This window comes from Trachurus japonicus, chromosome 6 (assembly GCF_045865225.1).
Source record: "Trachurus japonicus isolate A0001 chromosome 6, Traja_1.0".
Taxonomy (NCBI): Eukaryota; Metazoa; Chordata; class Actinopteri; order Carangiformes; family Carangidae; genus Trachurus; species Trachurus japonicus.
This window is the reverse complement of record NC_140912.1, coordinates 35,027,135-35,050,244: the sequence shown is the minus strand read 5'-3', so window position 1 is coordinate 35,050,244 and position 23,110 is coordinate 35,027,135. Positions and strand designations below refer to the sequence as shown.

Sequence of the window (23,110 nt, the reverse complement as noted above, 5' to 3'; positions counted from 1 at the left end):
GAGGGGCATCAGAAGGAGGTCCAGGTCCTTGAGAGGGGCATCAGAAGGAGGTCCGGGTCTTTGAGAGGGGCATCAGAAGGAGGTCCAGGTCCTTGAGAGGGGCATCAGGAGGAGGTCCAGGTCTTTGAGAGGGGCATCAGAAGGAGGTCCAGGTCCTTGAGAGGGGCATCAGAAGGGGGTCCAGGTCCTTGAGAGGGGCATCAGAAGGAGGTCCAGGTCCTTGAGAGGGGCATCAGAAGGAGGTCCGGGTCCTGGAGAGGGGCATCAGAGGGAGGTCCGGGTCCTTGAGAGGGGCATCAGGAGGAGGTCCAGGTCCTTGAGAGGGGCATCAGGAGGAGGTCCAGGTCCTTGAGAGGGGCATCAGAAGGGGGTCCAGGTCCTTGAGAGGGGCATCAGGAGGAGGTCCAGGTCCTTGAGAGGGGCATCAGGAGGAGGTCCAGGTCCTTGAGAGGGGCATCAGAAGGGGGTCCAGGTCCTTGAGAGGGGCATCAGGAGGGGGTCCAGGTCCTTGAGAGGGGCATCAGAAGGAGGTCCGGGTCCTTGAGAGGGGCATCAGAAGGAGGTCCAGGTCCTTGAGAGGGGCATCAGGAGGAGGTCCAGGTCCTTGAGAGGGGCATCGGAAGGAGGTCCAGGTCCTTGAGAGGGGCATCGGAAGGGGGTCCAGGCCCTTGAGAGGGGCATCAGAAGGAGGTCCGGGTCCTTGAGAGGGGCATCAGAAGGGGGTCCGGGTCCTTGAGAGGGGCATCAGAAGGGGGTCCAGGTCCTTGAGAGGGGCATCAGAAGGAGGTCCGGGTCCTTGAGAGGGGCATCAGAAGGAGGTCCGGGTCCTGGAGAGGGGCATCAGAGGGAGGTCCGGGTCCTTGAGAGGGGCATCAGGAGGAGGTCCAGGTCCTTGAGAGGGGCATCAGAAGGAGGTCCAGGTCCTTGAGAGGGGCATCAGGAGGAGGTCCAGGTCCTTGAGAGGGGCATCAGAAGGGGGTCCAGGTCCTTGAGAGGGGCATCAGGAGGAGGTCCAGGTCCTTGAGAGGGGCATCAGGAGGGGGTCCAGGTCCTTGAGAGGGGCATCAGGAGGGGGTCCAGGTCCTTGAGAGGGGCATCAGAGGCTCCTCTGAGGTCAAAAACCATTGTTTCAGTTTGTGTTTGGTTACAGTTCTTGTATTTACTACGTTGTCGGGACCGTCGAGAGTTTTTGACCAACAGAGTGAGGACATTTAGGGGAAGTGAGGACATTTTGGCCGGTCCTCACTTTTTCCAAGGGCTGCTGGATGGTTAAGACTTCAGGTTATAATTAGGTTTAAATTAGGTTAAGAGTAATGGTTAAGGTTAGGGTAAGGGGCTAGGGAACACATTATGTCAATGAGTGCATTTCTAAAAGGAGTTCATCATGATTCTCCTTGTATCCTCTAGGTTTCTGTGTGGACTTACATTTAGTTGTGATTGTGTTTTCCATATATGGTCGTGTTGTCAGACCTGGGCGAGTTAAGTTACAACACTGAGACACAAATTAGTTGATGACAACATGTGTGATGAATAAGACAGAGAACAGACTGAGCTCTAACTTGTAGTGGAGTGTCTTTAAATCTCTCAGCAGCTCTACTACCACAGCTGGATCTCAGCTCACTGTTTATTCATGGTGTCAGAGTTCACCTGTCCATACAGGTGTAATACCAGGAGTTACCCAGCAGGTGGCGCCACTCTACTGTACTGTGTTTTTTCTTTATTCTGAAGAATTTACTCCCATAGTGTGCGTCTCACTCCCTAACTACATAACACAACGCAGAAAATCAGCTGCATGTAGAAAGTGACTTCTCCTCCCTCTGTAACAATGAACTTGTGTGATTTCCTGTAAATGCAGAGGAGGAAGTGAAACTAATATGCCACCATTTTTGAGTGAACGGAGCAGAAGGAGAGAAACTGAAGTCTGAGACGAGTGAGTGTCAACACAACATTATTATTATTATTGTTGTTGTTGTTGTTGTTGTTGTTGTTGTGTCAGAGTGTGAGAGTCAGTGTGTCTGTGTGGACTGTGGAGGGAAGAAGAGTCAGACGTAGTCCGTACATATGTCAGCACATTGTCTCAGATTCACCTCCACACAACTTCTTCAAACTCAGAACAAACATCAAAGGTCAAAGGTCAAAGGTCACGGTGACTGGATAAACATGGATTTAATGTCAGAGTACTATAAGTGGTGGAGGTCAACGACTGGATCAGACAAGGAAGTGGTTATAGTTTGTCCTCGTGGATTTGGGTGTGTCTTGATTCTGTGTGTGTGTGTGTGTGTGTGTGTGTGTGTGTGTGTGTGTGTGTGTGTGTGTGTGTTACTGGTTTCCCTCTCAGACTGACTGAAGTCCTGAAGATGAGTGTTAATGTGGAGGAACAGGAGGACAGATCAAAGTCTCTGGAGAGTGACCGGTCCAAACATGAACCTCCAGACTCACAGTAAGAGACCAGATAAAAACCTGAAGTGTGTGTGATGTCACAGAAGAGGAAATGTGTGTGTGTGTGTGTGTGTGTGTCCACTGATCAATGTGATGTGAATAAAAACATGTTTGTGTTTGCAGAGGTCAGAACTACAGACTGAGAGCAGAGTCTCCAGGATCCATCTGTCTGTCCATGAAGAGTGACCAGTCCAAATATGCATTTATTGACTTCAAGTCTGGACCTGGACCTCCAGAGTCACAGTAAGAGACCAGATTCAGACCTGTGTGTACTTCATTACCAAATATGCAAATTAAAATGATTTTTCAACATTTTGGCAAATTGGCCCATTGCCATAATCCCTATAGTCATAGCAGTAGGTTCGTTACCTTTAATTGTCGGTGCAAGCTATTTTTAGAACGGCGGAGCAGAGTAGCGAGCTGCTCAGAGCTACGCTACAGAGGCTCATGGGATTTCTTGGTTTCCGTCATCAAACTCATCAAATACACAATCTAACAACTCCAAAACAGCAGGTCAAACCCACCAAGCATCCGGTAAATTTCAAAATAACACACAATAGACAAACTCCCGTGACAAACGACCATGAGTCACCAGTCAGTCAGAGCGTCCTGAAGCTAACTGGACGTCATGAAGAAAATAAAAGGTAATAGTAGAGTGGGATGGGTCGTTGGTCCGACGGGGGGGGGGGCGTGCGCCCCTGTCTGTATGCAGAGATCAGAGATGGTGTTTTAAATAACCATGCTAGTGTTTCACCAGCTCTCATCGCGTAGACACACGTGAGAAAAAAAAAAAAAAAAAAAAATTCCTGTGAGAGACTGTGGTGGGCCCAAACTCTTTAATTAATGGGAAACACTGATGTTTGTGTTTGCAGAGGTCAGAACCACAGACTGAGAGCAGAGTCTCCAGGATCCATCTGTCTGTCCATGAGGAGTGACTGGTCCATGGGAAATCGTCCAGAATTCAGTCCTGAACCTGGACCATCAGAGACAAAGTAAGAGACCTGTTACCAAGCTGTGAACTGATTGAACTGTTGCAGTTGAGGTCACTTCCTGTAGAGACAGAACTTCTTATCAGCTGATGAACCTGACAGTGATGTCCAGATGTCTCTGATTAAAGGTCTGTGTTGGACAGAGAGGAAATGGTTTTATAGTGAGCAGCTGTTGGAGGGAATCACTGAACCTCCTTGTAAATGTAACTCTACGTCTCTGTGCTGCTGTGTTTCTAAAGAAAAGCTTCTTCAGTAGGAATCAGTGGAGTCCAGAAAAAGACAGACGGTGTGGAGGAAGAGCAGGACACTCTACAGGACTCTCTACACTCGTCTTCCTCTACTTTCTCTCTCTCTGCTCCTCTGGTTACTGAACCCCGCCCCCTTGAGGGGGTTAACCAATCAGAGCTCAGATGTGGAGCTGTGACATGTTGTTGATCCAGAAATGTCTTGACAGGAGGAAGAGGAGTGGTGTCTCTGTGGACCAGCAGCTGTCCTGCTGTGGTCTCTGTCAGGACGTCCTGAAGGATCCAGTCTCCACCAGCTGTGGACACTGGTTCTGCAGACAGTGCTTCACCTCAGACTGGGACCAGTCTGGTTCTTCAGGACCCCCCTCCTGTCCCCAGTGTGGAAAAAGACTCAGAACCAGAGGTGAGCTGCAGACAGCAAATCAGAGCAGCTGTGTACAAAGTGAGACTGAACATCTGTCTGCTGATATGGTCATTTGTTAAACCAGGACCTGTTGTTTTCTCCAGAGTCATTGTTCCATCACACAGCACTGACATTTAAGATGATGATTCAAACCTTCTCTTTGTTGTCTGTAATTTTTCTGTAGCTGATGAAAATAATCTGATCAGATTGTCAGACTCTCTGTCTTCAGTCTGACTCTGTCTCTTCTCTCTCAGCAGATCGTGGTCTGCAGGAGGTTTTAGATCAACATAAGATCAGTCTGAGGAGCAGATGTGAACGAGTGACTGAAGGAACTGAGGGAACAGGAAGTGGAACAGGAAGTGGAACCCTCCTCAACAGGATCTACACTGAGCTCTACATCACAGAGGGACAGAGTGAAGAGGTTAATACCCAACATGAGGTGAGACAGCTGGAGACATCGTCCAAGAAGAAGACCCTCCATGACACTCCAATCAAGTGCAACGACATCTTTAAAGACTTACCTGTCCAACAGAGAGAGGACGTCTCTACAGTCTCACCTGTCCAACAGAGAGAGGACGTCTCTACGGTCTCACCTGTCCAACAGAGAGAGGACGTCTCTACGGTCTCACCTGTCCAACAGAGAGAGGACGTCTCTACGGTCTCACCCGTCCAACAGAGAGAGGACGTCTCTACAGTCTCACCCGTCCAACAGAGAGAGGACGTCTCTACGGTCTCACCTGTCCAACAGAGAGAGGACGTCTCTACGGTCTCACCTGTCCAACAGAGAGAGGACGTCTCTACGTTCTCACCTGTCCAACAGAGACCCATCAGAGTGGTTCTGACCAACGGCGTCGCTGGCGTTGGAAAAACCTTCTCGGTGCAGAAGTTCACTCTGGACTGGGCCGAGGGCTTGGAGAACCAAGATGTCAGTCTGCTGGTTCTGCTTTCGTTCAGGGAGCTGAACCTGATCAGAGATCAGCGGTTGAGTCTTCTCGGGCTGCTCCATGTTTTCCATCCAACATTACAGAAGGTCACAGCAGAGCAGCTGGCTCTCTGTAAACTTCTCTTCATCTTTGACGGCCTGGATGAAAGCCGACTGTCACTGGACTTCAACAACAGGGAGGTTGTGTCTGATGTCACACAGACGTCATCAGTCAACGTGCTGCTGATAAACCTCATCCAGGGGAATCTGCTTCCCTCGGCTCTGGTCTGGATCACCTCCAGACCTGCAGCAGCCAATCAGATCCCTCCTACATGTGTTGACAGGGTAACAGAGGTCCGAGGCTTCACTGACGCCCAGATGGAGGAGTACTTCAGGAGGAGGTCCAGTGATGAAGATCTGTCCAGAAGAATCATCTCACACATCCAGACGTCCAGGACCCTCCACATCATGTGTCAAGTCCCAGTCTTCTGCTGGATCAGTGCTACAGTTCTGGAGCACATGTTGACCACAGACCAGAGAGGAGAGCTGCCCAAGACCACAACTGACCTGTTCTCACACTTCCTGCTGGTCCAGACAAAGAGGAAGCAGAACAAGTACGGTGAAGGACATGAGACGAGTCCACAGGAGCTGATGGAGGCCGACAGGGAAGTTCTTCTGAAGCTGGGGAGGCTGGCGTTTGAACAGCTGGAGGAAGGAAACATCATGTTCTACCAAGAAGACCTGGAGCAGTGTGGTCTGGATGTCACAGAGGCCTTGGTGAACTCAGGACTCTGTACTGAGATCTTCAAAAGAGAGAGTGTGATCTTCCAGAAAACAGTCTACTGCTTTGTTCATCTGAGTGTTCAGGAGTTTCTGGCTGCAGTCTACATGTTCCACTGTTTCACCAACAGGAACACAAAGGTCCTCAAGAAGTTCCTGGGAGAAAAACATGTTGATTCAACCCTGGATGACTTCCTGAAGAGAGTCTTGGAGAAATCCTTCAGAAGTAGAAACGGTCACCTGGACCTGTTTGTTCGCTTCCTTCATGGCCTCTCTCTGGAGTCCAACCAGAGGCTGTTAGGAGGTCTGCTGGGTCAGACAGACAACAGTCCAGAAACCATCCAGAGAACCATCAACAACCTGAAGGAAAAGAAGACAAAGATCTCTCCTGACAGAAGCATCAACATCTTCCACTGTCTGACGGAGATGAAGGACCAGTCAGTTCATCAGCAGATCCAACAGTTCCTCAAGTCAAAGAACAGATCAGAGGAGAAACTCTCTGAGATCCAGTGTTCAGCTCTGGCCTACATGCTGCAGATGTCAGAGCAGGTTCTGGACGAGTTGGACCTGAGCAAGTACAAGACAATACAGGAGGGAAAACAGAGACTGATCCCAGCTGTGAGGAACTGCAGGAAGGCTCGGTGAGTCCAGACATGTTTAATTTAATTATTGATCAGTAGTTTAGATCAATACTTAGATAAACGCTGTGGTGTTTAAAGGTCCCATATTATGAAAAACATGTTTTTTCTGGTCTCTACATATATGAGCCTACCAACTCCTAGAATGAGGAAAGCAAATAGGTCCTGCAGCCCACCCACTGGTAAAACGGTGCTCATACATGCTGTTCAGACTCAGCTCCTGTGGTGACGTAACGACGGGAGTGAGGCCGGCCCCTCTGCGCAAGAACACTCCTACTGGAGACGAAGGACTTTGCTCCTACCACGTCTGTGTCTATGGCTATAGTGCACAGCAAGAAACACCTCCCGAGCTAAGTTGATGAAATACTGACCAATTTTAAGTCATAAAGTGGTAATAATCTTTGCTGTGTAAAGTAACTTAACTTACTTAACAAAATAAAATTTATTGTAGACTGATCGGTTCATTGTAAAATATTTATTTATTTACGTAAATGTGGTGATTTCAGTACGTAGCCCAGAGGCAGCACATTCAAAAAAACTAATGCAACTGCCACAGTTGTTAGATTTCATCACTGAGACCAACATTAATATCCTAAAAATAATTTAACCAGCCAGCGGTAAACCTCTAAAAGCATGCGGATAAGTAACTTGGCTCGTTTTCTCCGCCGGGGTGACGGAGGTTGGCCCCAGCCGACCAGCTCAGTAGACCGACTGCTGCCGCTGTGACAGCCGCTGCGGCTCCCAGACTCTGCACTTCTCCCAAAACAAACGTTGGAGCAAATTTCCTAACAAACGTAATAAACTGACCACAGACTCTGGATTAAACTGTGACTTTCTCGCATGAAATGGTTGTGATAATGGCTGTGTGTGTTTTGAACGTTGTTTCAAGCCTAGTTTGGAACTGTTGGGAGCTACATGAACCACGTGACCGCGCTGGTGGTCCACTGGCGCCGCCAAACTCAACCAAATTGAAAGTTCTTTAGTACTGCTTTAAAGAGAACCACAGGAAAATTATATTTTCTAAACATTGTCATGTTCTACAGTGCCCTGCTGTTGAAGATGAATCAATCAATCGATTAAATGTCTTTATTTATTCCATGGGGGAATTTAAAAGGCAAGCAGAGTAGAACATGAAATCACACACACAACAACAATAAATAAAAAATCAAAAGAATATATAATGGAGTACCAATGTTTTTCCTTTATTGGTAGGCTATTTGTACTGATTGTTATTGGTGTATGTATTGATCTCACAGTGGAGGAAGCTGCAGTAGTGGACAGTAACAAGAGAAGAGCAGAACCTATTGTTATAGTTTAACAGGTCAGATGTGAAACAGACATGAAGCCACTTGAGTTGAACTTTGTAGCTCCGCCTCCAGCTGCTTCACAGCACCGGTGGTGGACACCTCATCAAAACTCGTGTCCTGTAGGTGTGTCAACAATAATCGATTCGGCGATGCATTGCAATGCGGGACATGCACGATTCAGCATCGATGCGGCAACGTGCCATAATCGATTATGTCAATGTTTATTTTTTGGCCTCAAATAAAGTTGTGAAGTTTCAATTACCCCCGGGGGCATAGCTACATGCTAAGCGGCAGCACCACGGGCAGCACCAGCAGTAGCAGTGTTGCCTGGCTTTCTTTTTTGTTTTTTCACCCGCGGTCAGGTTGAGAATGAATTAATTAACGCTCATGAGTCTGGCCGTGTTGGGTCCGAGATTCAACAAGCCGGTCAGGTTTTACCGTTACTACAGGCAGTATGCCCGTTTATCACCAATAAACACAAAAAACAGCAACAAAAAGTGTCACGACTTCCTGTATCTGGCCCTTCAAAATAAAAGCCCCATAGTCTTTCATATAGTTCAGTCATATTGATTTTGAGTTAATTTTGACAAGACACGGCTCCAAAGGTTTGTTTGTTTTTTCCTGCGACCAATCGACCAATGAAATTGTGGTCGGCTAATTTTTGGGGGCAGCCCTATAAGTGATTTATGTTTTCTTTTTCAGGTTTGAAAATGCCATATCTAATACCCTGTACCATTCAATTTTATTTTATTTAATGACATTTATGTCAAAGATACAGGAGAGTGATAATACACACATGCCAGCCGATAAAATCTGTTGTTCAATATCTCATGACTGATGAAAAATTTTGCCGTGTTGTGTGCCGTAGAATTTTGATGCATTGCAATGCATCGTAGAATCGAATCGAATCGTTACCTGCTGAATCGTAATCGAATTGAATCGTGAGGGCAGTGCAAATGCACACCCCTAGTGTCCACACACACACACACACACACACACACACACACACAGTCAGAGAAGATGAGCTGAAGCTCAGATGTTCATCACATCATCACGTCCTGTCATCAGATGCATCAACTGTGTTTTTACTGCAGCTTTCATCTGGTTTGATTCTGACACATTTGATATTTTCTCTCTTCACAGACTTGTTGATTGTAAACTCTCAGAGAGTCACTGTGAAGTTGTGGCCTCAGCTCTGAAGTCCAACCCCTCCCACCTGACACAACTGGACCTGAGTAACAAAATCAGCTACAACAAACTGAGTGATTCATCAGTGAAGGTTCTGTGTGCTGGACTGGAGAGTCCAAACTGTAGACTGGAGACTCTGAGGTGAGTTCACTGACTGGACCTGTTGGACTTTTGTCTGTGTTCAGTTCAAATGTGTGAAGTTCAGTTTGAAGCAGCGACTGATTGTGACTCCATGTTACTGCAGCTGGTAGAAGGTGAAGGGTCAGAGGTCACTCAGAGGTCAGTGTGGTGATGATGATGATGATGATGATGATGATGATGATGATGATGATGATGATGATGATGATGATGATGATGATGATGATGATGATGAGCTGCTCTCAGATGAAGCTGCTAACAGAACAGCTGGATCAGCCACTGTAGCTGAAGCAGCAGATGTGATGTAGATCTGAGTTTTCCCTCTTTGCTTGGTTCAGGGTCAAAGGTCAAAGCAGCTTCCCAGTGTGAGAGGTCAGGTTAAAGTCCTGTAGCTCAGAGAACAGTGTTGGTTTGATGATCCCACTGTGGAGACACTGAGGCTCATGAACATCAACACTGGGCTCCACAGGAAGGAAGCTTCAGCTCATGGTCACATGACATTAAAGGAGTTAACTTCCTGTCCACGATGTCTGTGAAGCCAAGGGGGTGGATCGGACTACACGCAGGCGTAGCTCACAGTCGGCCATATTGGAATGGGCAACTGTCTCTGACTCTGGCTGCAGTTACAGTGCAGTAGATGGTGATCCAGTCATCTGCACTAAAAACACGATTCATAACTCTGTGAAAAATTAATCAGTATGTAGCTATTACTTTAACTATTTGCATAATGTTACTTTTACAAAAAAAAAAACATTATTAAAATGATCCGTGATTTTAAGTATGCTGCATCATAACTGCATAAACGTTCATAAAAATCAAACCGTTTTGAAATCGGACAAAAACTGAGCAAGTTATGGTCATTATAGCAGAACATGCAGCAGAGGCTTAATGCTCTGAGGGAGAGAGTTGACCTTACCAAGATGGCCGCCGTACTGGCTACGCCCTGTCATTGGGAAACAGCTGCGGGTGAGTCATCTAGTTCTTATATATATCTATGTGTGAAGCAGCCTCTGGTCACATGACTCCACTGTCAGTGAGGGGTCAGAGGTCAGCTTCACACAGTGGACAGTTTCTCCTGAGCCACTGTGACTGTGTCCACAGCCTCTGGACCTGAAGCTTCTTAACAACAAAGAGCTGCTGCCTAAACTAACGTCTTAAAAAAATAAAAATGTAGCGATATTCGCCGCCGCCAACCCCCCCCGCCTCCCCCCCCCGTCGGACGATCGCCTTTGTTCCTTTCCATTCATCTCCGCATCCTCTCACACACATACACACCACAGAGAAGCGTGCATGCATAACAGCAGCACCTGGTGAAAGCGAAACTTAATACGGCAAAAATCGTCACGCAGTGATGCACTTTGTGGTTCTCTCACTTGTAGAGAAGTGAAAGAGAAAAAGTCTCCATCCTGAGAGGAGCCAGTAGCGAGGGGATCTGCTGCTTGTTAATGAGCAGCGGAACTCTCAGCAGAAATCATGATCACTTCAACAGTTTATTTTATGTCAGTGGTCCAGTTTGATAGATATTGATTATTAGCTCACACAGTAAACAGAAGACGGTCAATTTCCATGATCCTGAACAGTGGCTGGCGCACGCTCACACACAGACACAGACACACACACGTGAACAGCGGCTGGCGCACGCACACACGCACACAGACAGTCACAGACACAGACACTCAGCGGTGATCCCCCCCCCCCTCTCTCTCCCTCTCCAGCCTCGAAACGCTGATGTGATTGGTCAAAAGGCTTTTCACGGATGCGAAAAACGCATTAAATCGAACCTGTTCCGAAAAGTTTAATGACGGACGAAAGTTTTGGACTCGGTGTGTAAACATGATCGACACAACATGAGGTCAAATTTATTTTTTGACGTGCGGCAATTTCGGACGAAAAAAACAGCCTCAGTGTGCAAAGGCCTTTACTGTTGTAGATCTTAGATCTTTGATCCACAACTGAACCTGATTGATCTTCACTCAGAACTTGAATCATTGACTTTGATGTCATGAATGAAGGACGTTTGAAATAGTTGTTGTCTCATGTTTCCACTTGTTCTTCTCTCACACTGACAATGACTCTTCACTTTCAGCTCATTTCACTCAGTCTGATCAATAATCAATGATCTGATCACTGCAGCTGTATGTGTGTGTGTGTGTGTCTTTGATCCAGTTAAGTCCTGAATCAGAGAGTTGTAGTCCAACAGGTATTGATCAGATATTGATTGCATATTGACAGACTGATCTGAGGTCAGCAGCAGCTGATGAATCTGTGCTGACATGTGGATGATGTGTGTAGAAGGCCACATGATGATGATCCACAACAACACAAGGACAAAGTCCCTCTACTCATTTACACACTGATCATTGATCAGGACACATCTGATCAATCATCAATCATTTCATCTTCTTCTTTTATTCTTTATTCAGATTGGAGTACTGCAGTTTGTCAGAGATCAGCTGTTCTTCTCTGGTCTCAGCTCTGAAGTCCAACCCCTCCCACCTGAGAGAACTGAACCTGAGCTCCAACAAGCTGCAGGATTCAGGAGTGAAGGGTCTGAGTGGTTTTCTGGAGAGTCCAGACTGTAGACTGGAGACTCTGAGGTCAGACTCTGTTTTATTTCTGTGCTCAGATGAATGTGATGTGAAAGTTGTGTTGATACTGAGCTGCAGACATGAGGCTGATATTCTACTGATCCACACTGAGGCTGTAGGACAGGGTAGGCAGGCGCTCACAGACCAAGACCAGGGCTGTGGGGGGGGTCGGCACCTCAGACAGCTCATCACACAAAAACCTCACAACAAACACATTCATGCACAATGGTTTACACAGATCCAAGTCTTAAACATGTGCAACACCTTTTTCCCACAATCCATGCCGTCCTGGCATCAGCTGTTATTAACACACAACTCAAATCAATAACAGGATCACATGTTGGAGCACCGTTCACATCACACAACAAACCTTTAACACAATCCACACTCAAACCTGAGCAACAAGGATGTTAACTGTACACAACACTGTTATTACAAGGTTTACAACAGATACAACACACAACCTGGGCTGTGTGTGTGTGTGTGTGTGTGTGTGTGTGTGTGTGTGTGTGTGTGTGTGTGTGTGTGTGTGTGTGTGTGTGTGTAAAAGTGTCTAAGGGCCTGTCCCAATATGCACACTTGATCACACTTACACACTTGGGCACTTGGCGTGTGCATTCACGGGCTTAGTGTCAGTGCGCAAGTGTGTCCCGTTTCTCCAACGACTGAAAGTGCAGCGCGCTTGATTTGCACTTTACCCACACTTAAGGTAAGACCGCATCCGAGCGGTATTTGGCCAAGTATAAATCCCACAATGCACCACGGTGAAGTCCGCGTCACCGGGAGCCAAAAGCCCGTTTAGGAAACGCAATTGAATTAATCTCAATAAAATAAAATGAAATTAGCTTTCTATCTTATAATTATGACTTTTTAATTTTATATTCATCATGCTCTGTTCATGTTTTTATTTTTTCGTTTTTCTTGTTTGTTTTATTTACTTACAGAGTTGGGCTTACACATTTATGATTTGAATCTAGTGCATAGAGACACTTTTGGAGTAGATGAGACTGTGATCCAGCAGCACTGTTTATTAAAACTTATGCTGTGCTGTGTGTGTGTGTGTATCGTAGTTGTGCTACTGTGCGCAATGGCACAGGCTGCACTTGTCAAGTATGTCCCGATTGCTTTTAAATATCCCCCCACACGCTTGGCCACTTAATACATTCTTGCACACTATATGCAAATATACGTTCCGCCGGCAAAACGTCACCAAAGTGTGTACGTAACCAAGTGCACTGAGCCAAGTGTGGAGAAATGGGACAGGCCCTAAGTGTCAGAGAGAGAGTAGGTTAAATCTTGCTAACTGTTAGCCACCGTAGCTCAGGCGTTGGTCTCCCATCAGATAAAAGCTGCTGTTGTTCTTCAGATGAAAGCTCATTAAGGTGTTCAGCTCTCCAGTGGAGCATCACTGCAGTTGAATTAGCTGCTAAACTGCTGGACGCTAAAATGTCAGGGGACACGTCTGTGTGTTGACCATTCACCAAGGCAATGTGAACAGAAGTGCAGCTCAGACATGGTGCAGTTAAGTTAAGAGGCAGCGTAGCGTTGTGCCTTTTCACCTCCATGTGAACTCTCTGTGGGAACTTACTGCACATGTGCAAACAGCCACATACACACCGTACTGACAGAAGAGGCAGAGCAGCTCTGGGCCTTTGCTCTGTAATACTACACATGGCTGAGTGGTTTGTGCAGCTGCTGCCTGGACAGAAGCTAGCTCTGTTTACTGGCTTTTATTAGACCATGAAAATCACCACATTCTGACACATTGAACTTGTAGTAAAGTTATCTGAAAGTCAAAAAGAATCCAACTTTAGATGAAGTGAATAAATCAAAGCCCTGACTGCACGTCACTGGTTTTTAGTCCAGTCTCTGTTTCTCTTCATGTTTCACCTCCACTACAGAAACACATGTGATGTATCAGACAATAACTGATCTATAATCAATAGCTGCTGGCTCCACCTCTTTCCTGAGGCTCTGTGATGTTTATAGTGAAACACTCAAAGACAACATCCCATAATAAGCTGGTTTCAGGTTTTTCTGTATTTGAGCTTCATTCAACATGTTTTTCTACACGTTAGTTGTCATGGTAACAGAGTTCAGCCTCACATGTTTGTTGTCTTGAGCATGGTCAGTAAATCTCTGATCAATGTGGCTGCACAACATGAGTTTGTCTGGATGGAGCCACAGGTGGAGCTGACAGGTGAAGAGGCGGAGTCACTGCGTCTGTGTTGAAGCAGCAGCAGCTTCTCATGAATATTAATGAGCTGTTTTCTCTCCATGTGACTGTTTAACCTGCTTCCTGTTGCTTCAGCTGTTGGACTTTGATTTTTAGGGTCCGGGCAGCTAAGCTGCCGGGACACTATTGTATTCCTAGGAATTCTTCTTCTTCTTTCTTCTTCCAAGGAAGTCATACTCCCCATGGGCGAAAACTCACCAAACTCTGCAGAAACGTCCAAACCCATGCCAGATTCACTCAACTCCAAGGACATGTGCACCCCCCCTCCTAGGGGGGGGCACAATAAGCGTTTCAATTTAAAAACTTTAAAAATTCCTACCAAACCAACGGTACATGCTACAGTTTTGAAACTTCACCACGATGTAGCCTCAATACTGCTGAAACTTTTGTCCACTTAAACTCATTACAAATTATGAAGTCCATCACTCTGTTTTTTTCAATAACTGTAAAACTTTTAAAAAGTATCTCCTCCCACAATTTTTGCTCAATTGACACCAAACTTGCTACAGAGCATCTCCAGACTGTCCTCCACAAAACTTGTTTCTCGGATTTTTGATTAAGCAAAAATTGAGCCTACAGTGCATGAAAACGTTTGACTGTAAACAGTACTGTAAATATATACCATCAAATTCTTGATAAATACATTTTCAATCTTCCTGAAAAAAGAGAATATTCTGGAGTCATGGTTGATGAAGTTTGGCAAATATCAGAATTTTATCTCAAAAACTGAATTTTTGAGAATATTTTGAATTCTGCTCTCATGGGAACAACTGCAGTCAATGTAAGAGTGACATTTGTAAATATCAGATTTTCTCTTATGAAGCAAAACACTTACTATTAAAAACAAATCACCAACATTTCCATGCTGTCAAGATGCAATTCATGTATTAACAGATTTTTGTTTAGATAACAGAATTTCTGACATTTTGACCATTTTTGAAATCTGCCTTTACAACAGCTGCCCGGACACTGACTCCTTGAGTCTATTTGAGAAGACACACACCATGTCGCACTTCCAGGTAATTAGCTCACTGAGTTAAGCGCTGGTTTGTGGTGCGAGGAGATGTGAGTTCAAGACCCAGCAAGGGTGATGATGATAATGACACATCAAAACGCCAGATGTCCACATGGTGACATCACAGCAAGCCTCTAAATTAAAAAAAACTAACAAATAGCTTGGCCCAGACCATGGGCGAAAGCTCACTAAATTTTGCACAAAGGTCCAGTCTCCTCTTCTTCTTTCTACTTCCACGGAAATCATACTTCCCATGGGTGAAAACTCACCAAACCTTACAGAAATGTCCAACCCCATGCCAGATCCCATGAGATTTTTGTTTAGATAACAGAATTTCTGACATTTTGACCATTTTTGAAATCTGCCTTGACAACAGCTGCCTGGGCTCTGACTCCCTGAGTCGATAAATGAAGCTACACAGCAGGTCTCACTACCAGCCAATTAGCTCAGCGAGTTAGGAGCTGGTTCTTGGTGTCAGAGATTGTGAGTTCGAGACCCAGCAAGGGTGATGATGATGATGATGATGATGACAGATCAAAATGTCAGATGTCCTCAACATGAAACACAAGACAGTTGTACTGATGGTGGCATCACAGCAAGCCTCTAAATTTAAAAATCCAAATAGCTTGGACTGGACCATGTGCGAAGGCTCCTAACATCTTAGAGTCACAGTAGATGTTTAACAAATACATATCATTATTTTACCTAAAAAACTGATTTTTCTTTTTACTGTGGTTTCAAATCTGCCTGCACGACAGTGAATGGCTTACTCAATTTGTGAAGCCACTGTTGAACTGCCACTTGCCAGTTAGCTCAGTGTGATAGACAATGGTCTTTGGTTCCCGAGGTTGTGGATTCAATCCTCAACTGATGCAAATTGGACATTATAAGGTCAACTGTCTTGTCTTCCTATTCTCCTGTTTGTTGCTCAGAATTGCCTAAATGTGCCCAAAAGTAGCCCGGACCCGACCCATCGCTGCGCAGCAGCTATAATCTAAACTTGTTCTTTCTGAAGCTTCTTCAGCTCTGAACAGACGATGAAACACTTAACGCTGTCAACAAGGAGCTTTGTCCTCAACTCACTGCTTTTATTCTTTATTCAGATTGAGGAGCTGCAGTTTGTCAGAGATCAGCTGTTCTTCTCTGGTCTCAGCTCTTAAGTCCAACCCCTCCCACCTGAGACACCTGGACCTAAGCCACAACGACCTGCAGGATTCAGGAGTGAAGGATCTGAGTGGTTTTCTGGAGAGTCCAGACTGTAGACTGGAGACTCTGAGGTCAGACTCTGTTTTATTTCTGTGCTCAGATGAATGTGCTGTGAAAGTTGTGTTGATACTGAGCTGCAGACATGAGGCTGATATTCTACTGATCCACACTGAGGCTGTAGGACAGGGTAGACAGGCGCTCACAGACCAAGACCAGGGCTGTGGGGGGGTCGGTGCCTCAGACAGCTCATCACACAAAAACCTCACAACAAACACATTTATGCACAATGGTTCACACAGATCCAAGTCTTAAACATGTGCAACACCTTTTCCCCACAATCCATGCCGTCCTGACATCAGCTGTTATTAACACACAACTCAGATCAATAACAGGATCACATATTGGAGCACCGCTCACATCACACAACAAACCTTTAACACAATCCACACTCAGACCTAAGCAAAAAGGATGTTAACTGTACACAACAAGCTGTTATTACAAGGTTTACAACAGATAAGACACACAACCTGGGCTGTGTATGTATCTAAGTGTCAGAGAGAGAGTAGGTTACAACTTGCTAACTGTTAGCCACCGTAGCTCAGGCGTTGGTCTCCCATCAGATAAAAGCTGCTGTGGTTCTTCAGATGAAAGCTCATGAAGGTGTTCACCTCTCCAGTGGAGCATCACTGCAGTTGAATTAGCTGCTAAACTGCTGGATGCTAAAAAGCCAGTGGACACGTCTGTGTGTTGACCATTCACCAAGGCAACGTAAACAGAAGTGCAGCTCAGTCATGGTGCACTTAAAGCAACATTGCAGAGTTTATCGGCCTTAAAATAATGTTTCCAGAATCATTGCAATGGTAGAAAAATGTTCAATGGGATGAGCCGGGTCGCGGCGGCTGAAACTGCACTATATAACTTCCCTGCACGGATCGGATCACCCCCACCCCCCAGACCCGTTCTGACACGTTGAACTTGTAGTAAAGTTATCTGAAAGTCCAAAAGAATCCAACTTTAGATGAAGTGAATAAATCAAAGCCCTGACTGAGCCCAGTCTCATGTGATGTATCAGACAATAACTGATCTATAATCAATAGCTGCTGGCTCCACCTCTTTCCTGAGGCTCTGTGATGTTTATAGTGAAACATTCAAAGACAACATCCCATAATAATCAGGTGTGTTTCAGGTTTTTCTGTCTCTGAGCTTCATTCAACATGTGTTTCTACATGTAAGTTGTCATGGTAACAGAGTTCAGCCTCACATGTTTGTTGTCTTGAGCATGGTCAGTAAATCTCTGATCAAGGTGGCTGCACAACATGAGTTTGTCTGGATGGAGCCACAGGTGGAGCTGACAGGTGAAGAGGCAGAGTCACTGCGTCTGTGTTGAAGCAGCAGCAGCTTCTCATGAATATTAATGAGCTGTTTTCTCTCTATGTGACTGTTTAATCTGCTTCCTGTTGCTTCAGCTGTTGGACTTTGATTTTCTAAACTTGTTCTTTCTGAAGCTTCTTCAGTTCTGAACAGATGATGAGACACTGAACGCTGTCAACAAGGAGCTTTGTCCTCAACTCACTGCTTTTATGTTTTATTCAGATTGTATAGGTGCAGTTTGTCAGAGATCAGCTGTTCTTCTCTGGGCCCAGCTCTGAAGTCCAACCCCTCCCACCTGAGAGAACTGGACCTGGGTGACAACACCAACCTGCAGGATTCAGGAGTGAAGCATCTGAGCGGTTTCCTGGAGAGTCCAGACTGTAGACTGGAGACTCTGAGGTCAGTTCACTGACTGTCACTGTTGTAGATCTTAGATCTTTGATCCACAACTGAACCTGATTGATCTTCACTCAGAGCTTGAATCATTGACTTTGATGTGTGTGTGTGTGTGTGTGTGTGTGTGTGTGTGTGTGTGTGAGTGCGTGTGTGCGTGTGTATGTGTGTGTGTGTGTGATCTTAATAGTCCCTTTTCTATTCTTAATAATATAGTATGTACATTCACACATTTCAATGTTTTCTCCCTAAACGTCCTCCCATACAAAGTCCCTCTACTTATTTACACACTGATCATTGATCAGGACACATCTGATCAATCATCAATCATTTCATCTTCTTCTTTTATTCTTTCAGATTGTGGAACTGCAGTTTGTCAGACATCAGCTGTTCTTCTCTGGTCTCAGCTCTGAAGTCCAACCCCTCCCACCTGAGAGAACTGGACCTGAGCTTCAACAACCTGAGCTCTTCAGCTCAGCAGCAGCTTCGTGATCTTGTGAAGAGTCCAGACTTTCGACTGGAGACTCTGGAGTGTTACTGATATGTAGCTGTTTCCACAGCTGATGAGACTGTGGGAGTGAAATAAAGTGTAAAGTGCAGCAGGTGAACCTGTCAGGATGTGACATCACACATGACATCATCTATAACATCACAGACTCAGAAAACGCTGCAGCAGCTTCAATGTGTCAATCATCAGTGATCCAGTCACAGGTAAAGGTGTTGAGTCAAACAGGAACAATGAGCTTCACCTGTCACTCAAGTACAGGAAGTACTTTTACTCCAGTAACTCCAAACTAAATACTTTTACTGTGATACTGTAATTATAGAAACTTTTACTCTGCTCCTATATTATAGTATTCACTGTGATACCTTGTAAGAAGTACTTTTACTCTGATGCTGTATGTACAGAAACTACTCTTATTGTTCTACTGTAAATAGGCTACATGAGTTATTAGGGCCACGGGCAATCGCACCGGGCACTGGTCCCAACAGCTATTTCCAGTGCCCGGGCCATAATTAGTGTGAATGCTTTCAGCATTCACACTATTGTTCTTCTGTTCGGCCATTTTCTTCGGCCTTTTTACGGTCTTCTCCTAGTCCTTCATACTTTGTGCTATTTCAACAATTCATATATCAAAACGTGCAGCTTTTTCTGGACTTTATCGGATGTATTCAAATTTTTCATACTTTTTATACTTTTTCAAATATTTAACTTTTTCTGATTTTTTTCAGCTTTATAATGGGTGTGTGTTGCGTCTAACGAGCAGAGCTAGAGTGGTGCCAGAGTGGAGAGAGGCAAAAAAACATTCTAGAGTTTTTCTGGCTAAACTGTCAGCACGGCCACAAATTAAACTCTAGACAAATTATTTTTCTCCAGTTTTGTAGCCACACTTGTCTTCTGGCTAAAATTCTGGTCAAAAATGCAAAGAGACTTAGAGAATAATTTAAAACATTTTTTAAATGCAGCCAGGGAGCTCTCTGCTCTCATTCAGCCTAATGCATTTTTTTCACAGCAGCAGGAGAAGGAGCTCAACTTTGTAACTTGCTGTTAAGTGCTTTTTAATTCATTTTAATTCACCAAAAAATAGTCACAGGTCACAAAAAAGTCCTCTACTTACTTGTTGTGGCTCATTTATACAATTTTCTCCTTTTTTTTAAGCATCATTGAAAAATCTCACATTCATCAAAGTCTCAACCTCTCTTCTCCACAACTCTGTCTGTAGTCCAGTTGGTAAGGTGGCTGCTTGCCAACCCCAAGGTCACTAGTTCGAATCCAGGCTGAGCAATCTTGTTATGTGATGTTGAATTCTGCTCCCCTCCCCCACCCTCAATTGGTTACAGGTGTTCGTTAAGAGACGCATTAATTGCTACTGCCACCGTTTGCAGCACATCATCACATTACAATGGCAACATGCTTATGTCTGTGCTCTCTGTGGCGAAGCGGCAGAGTAAAGGTTTAGTGATCATGAGGTTGTGGGTTCAATTCCTGGTTCAAATCTTGCCTCAACAACAATTATAGTGAATTATTTTCCCAGTCGTCCTCTGTTGACTTCTGATAATGTGCTTCATGTTGAAACTGCTGCTCTCAGCCTGAAATTCACAGAAATTTTCATTGTAAGTCATTCAAGCTTGACTCTCAAGCTTTCTTGGTGTTGACACAGTGTGTTTCCAACAGGTGCAGCTTTGGGCTTGTTAACTTCAGAGTGAGACAGAGTGCAGCTCATCTACAGACAACAGTCTCTGTAACTGTGTGTACACTGTGGCTTTGAGGCAGAGTGAAAGTCTACTGACCATGAGGTTGTGGGTTCGATTCCTACCTCGGTCAAACATTTGTATGGTGATCACTGCTTGCACTATTTGCTAACTCTGCAACAGCGTTCAGCTGCTTTCAGCATTCACACCATTTCCATTCTTGGAAATGCTTTTTCTAGTATTATTTTTCATCTTTCGGACTATTTTCGATTCGCTACAAATTATATATCAAAACGTGCAGTTTGATCGGGATCGGTGTGATATTACTTTTCTCAATAGTTTACGAATTTTTCGCGACGTAAATCGCGAAAAACTGCGCAAAATTTTTGCATTGAAATCAATGGGACGGGCGGGAAAAAAAGAGCGAAAAAGACCAATCATTGGAGTTTAACAAACGTCTACTGCTCAAGCATACTTTCACCTAGAGACTTCATTTAAACTTTAAACAGTAGACACAAGTCTTGCGTATTGTCGTATTACTCCACATTTTAATAGGTCATATAGTTTTTGATCAATCCATGATCAATGACCATGATCATTTTTGGAGAAATTATGAGATTATAATGGTTGTGTATTGCACGGAATGTTCGTGTCAGAGCGCGTGACATCATCGGTTAGAGTGAGAGAGAGTGAAAAAACATTCTGGATTTTTTCTGGATAAACTGTCAGCACGGCCACAAATTAAACTCTAGACACATGATTTCCTCACCGTTTGTAGCCACACTTGTCGTGTCTCATATGATGTGCTCAAAACAGCAGACAGACTTACAGAATTTTATTACGGAGCCTCTTTGTGCAGCTAGACCCGCTCCAGTGGCTCATTGACTTCAATATAAAAGTAGGAGCTGATTTTTTGAGAAAAGCAGAAATGACCCCCTTTTCTAACCTGCGATTCTGAGAAAAGTTTTTGCCCTACAAACATTTAATGCACATCAAATTGCTCAGGAAGGTCTTCTTGCCCAGAAAATCATGGCCACATTCTGATAAGAGGTACGGTTCTCTTTTTCTGGGCTGTTGTTCGGTTGCTGCACCGAGCTCAAATCTCTCTGCTCTGCTCTGCTCTGCTCTGCGTGCAGTGGCCAGCTGGCCAGCTCGTTATCAACGTCTATAAATAGAACAGGTGCAGGTGCAGCCTGGCCGCTCGTTAAGATGTTTTTAAACACAGCCCCACACAGACACATGATAAACCAGACTGACAGAGGATGTCCATAGGAAATGAATTCAGTCAGTCACACACCAAGGCATGCACACTCACAGACGCTCACACACAGTCACACATGCACACATACACAAACAGACACAACACAACACTGTTCCACACAGTAAAATGTAAGCAGTTAAAGTCGCCATGGTAACTTCTGAGGGCAGGCTGCCACACAGGTGTAATCAATCAGATCATTAGGGAGGGAGGAGTTTTGTGGCGCTTATCACACAGCTAAATCAGACTGACACAGGATGCAGCTCATGACATGTGTCAAGTCAGTCACACACACACACACACACACACACACACACACACACACACAGACTCTAGAACCAGCTTCATGTGATTACTGTTACAGACACACACACACATCAAAACACACAGACAACATACAAATGCGCGCGGAAGCACACACTCCTCTCCCACACTCTACCACACACAGGTAACTTCATGTGATTACACTTCCTTTACTGCTCTTAGCGGTGAGCTCAAGCAATACATAACCTCCATCAAATTTTCAAGCAACCAGAAAGTGATTAAGACTTTCAATATGTGAAAACTTGAACATTTTTTTGTAAACTTGCAAATTCCCCCTGGCGTATAATATAGATATGCTTTATAGATTGCATTTTATTATGAAAAACTGTTTTTGTAATGTGAAACAAAGTTTTGAACAAAAACAAAACAATAAAAAATCACACGTGAAACGGAAATTATGTCGCTGTTTATTAATATTCTGTTCGTGAAGTTTCCGGTCGGAAGAAAAGGACATCACCTTTATTATAAACGTATTCATTTTGTATGGCAAATTTCACATACATAAATGTAAACACTCCAAAACCTCACCCAACTTCAGAAGTTTCTTGCATGAGTTCAAAGAGTACATGAAATCCCTTACACTAATTGACACTAAACAAAGCATCACATCCATAGATATTTATGAGAGATTTTTCAAAGAATAAAGAAGTAGAATAAAGCTTACACATTCTATTTCCCTTTTTTTCCTTTTCTTTTTTTCTGTCATACCATATGTTAATTTATTTATTTTTTCCATGATTTTATGCTTTCTAATATTGCTTAAAACCACCTGATTTTATTTTGATTTATTTATTATTTATGTTTCTTGATACATATTGGAGCACCTGTCTGATGTTTCATGTTTGATTGTATGTACAACCCATAGACTGGTACAACCCTGTTCTCTGTACATCCCGTTGTATGTACAATGTTTTCAATAAAGCTCATTGAAGAAAAAAAAAAAAGAAGAAGTTTCCGGTCGGAACCTTTCTCTTCCTCATTCACAGACTTATTTTAACCACCGTTTTGCATTTAAAAGTGTATTTTAATACCCGAAACATTTTCATACATTATATTTTTAAGGCATGTGTGCAGTCGTGTGGCTGTTTTTTATTTATAAGACTTGCATTCCCCGCTGTCCTGTCGCTGGGGCGGTAATATTCTGGTGTCGCCAGAAAACCCTTCCTTTACTTCCTTTACTGCTCTTAGCGGTGAGCTCAAGCAATACATAACCTCCATCAAATTTTCAAGCAGCCAGAAAGCGATTAAGACTTTCAATATATGTGAAAACTTGAACATTTTTTTGTAAACTTGTAAATTCCCACTTGCGTTTCATATAGATATGCCTTACAGATTGCATTTTATTATGAAAAACTGTTTTTGTAATGAATAAAAAAATTCACACGTGAAACGGAAATGATGTCACTGTTTATTATGTTTGTGAAGGTTCCGGTCGGAACTCTTCTCTTCTTCATTCACAGACGTGTAAAAATGTAAC

At 44.3% G+C, this 23,110-nt stretch overlaps 1 protein-coding gene across 1 annotated transcript in view; it reads left to right on the top strand.

Annotated features, from left to right (window-relative positions):
* The first annotated feature begins 4,141 nt into the window (after positions 1-4,141).
* Positions 4,142-23,110, top strand: part of LOC146986559 (protein NLRC3-like) — a 106,443-nt gene continuing 87,474 nt past the window's right edge. The window contains exons 1-4 of the mRNA XM_085780503.1: positions 4,142-4,151; positions 4,283-6,419; positions 8,867-9,052; positions 15,992-16,165. Of these exons, the coding sequence (XP_085636629.1) occupies positions 4,142-4,151; positions 4,283-6,419; positions 8,867-9,052; positions 15,992-16,165 (2,507 nt within the window). The remainder of the gene's footprint in view (positions 4,152-4,282; positions 6,420-8,866; positions 9,053-15,991; positions 16,166-23,110) is intronic.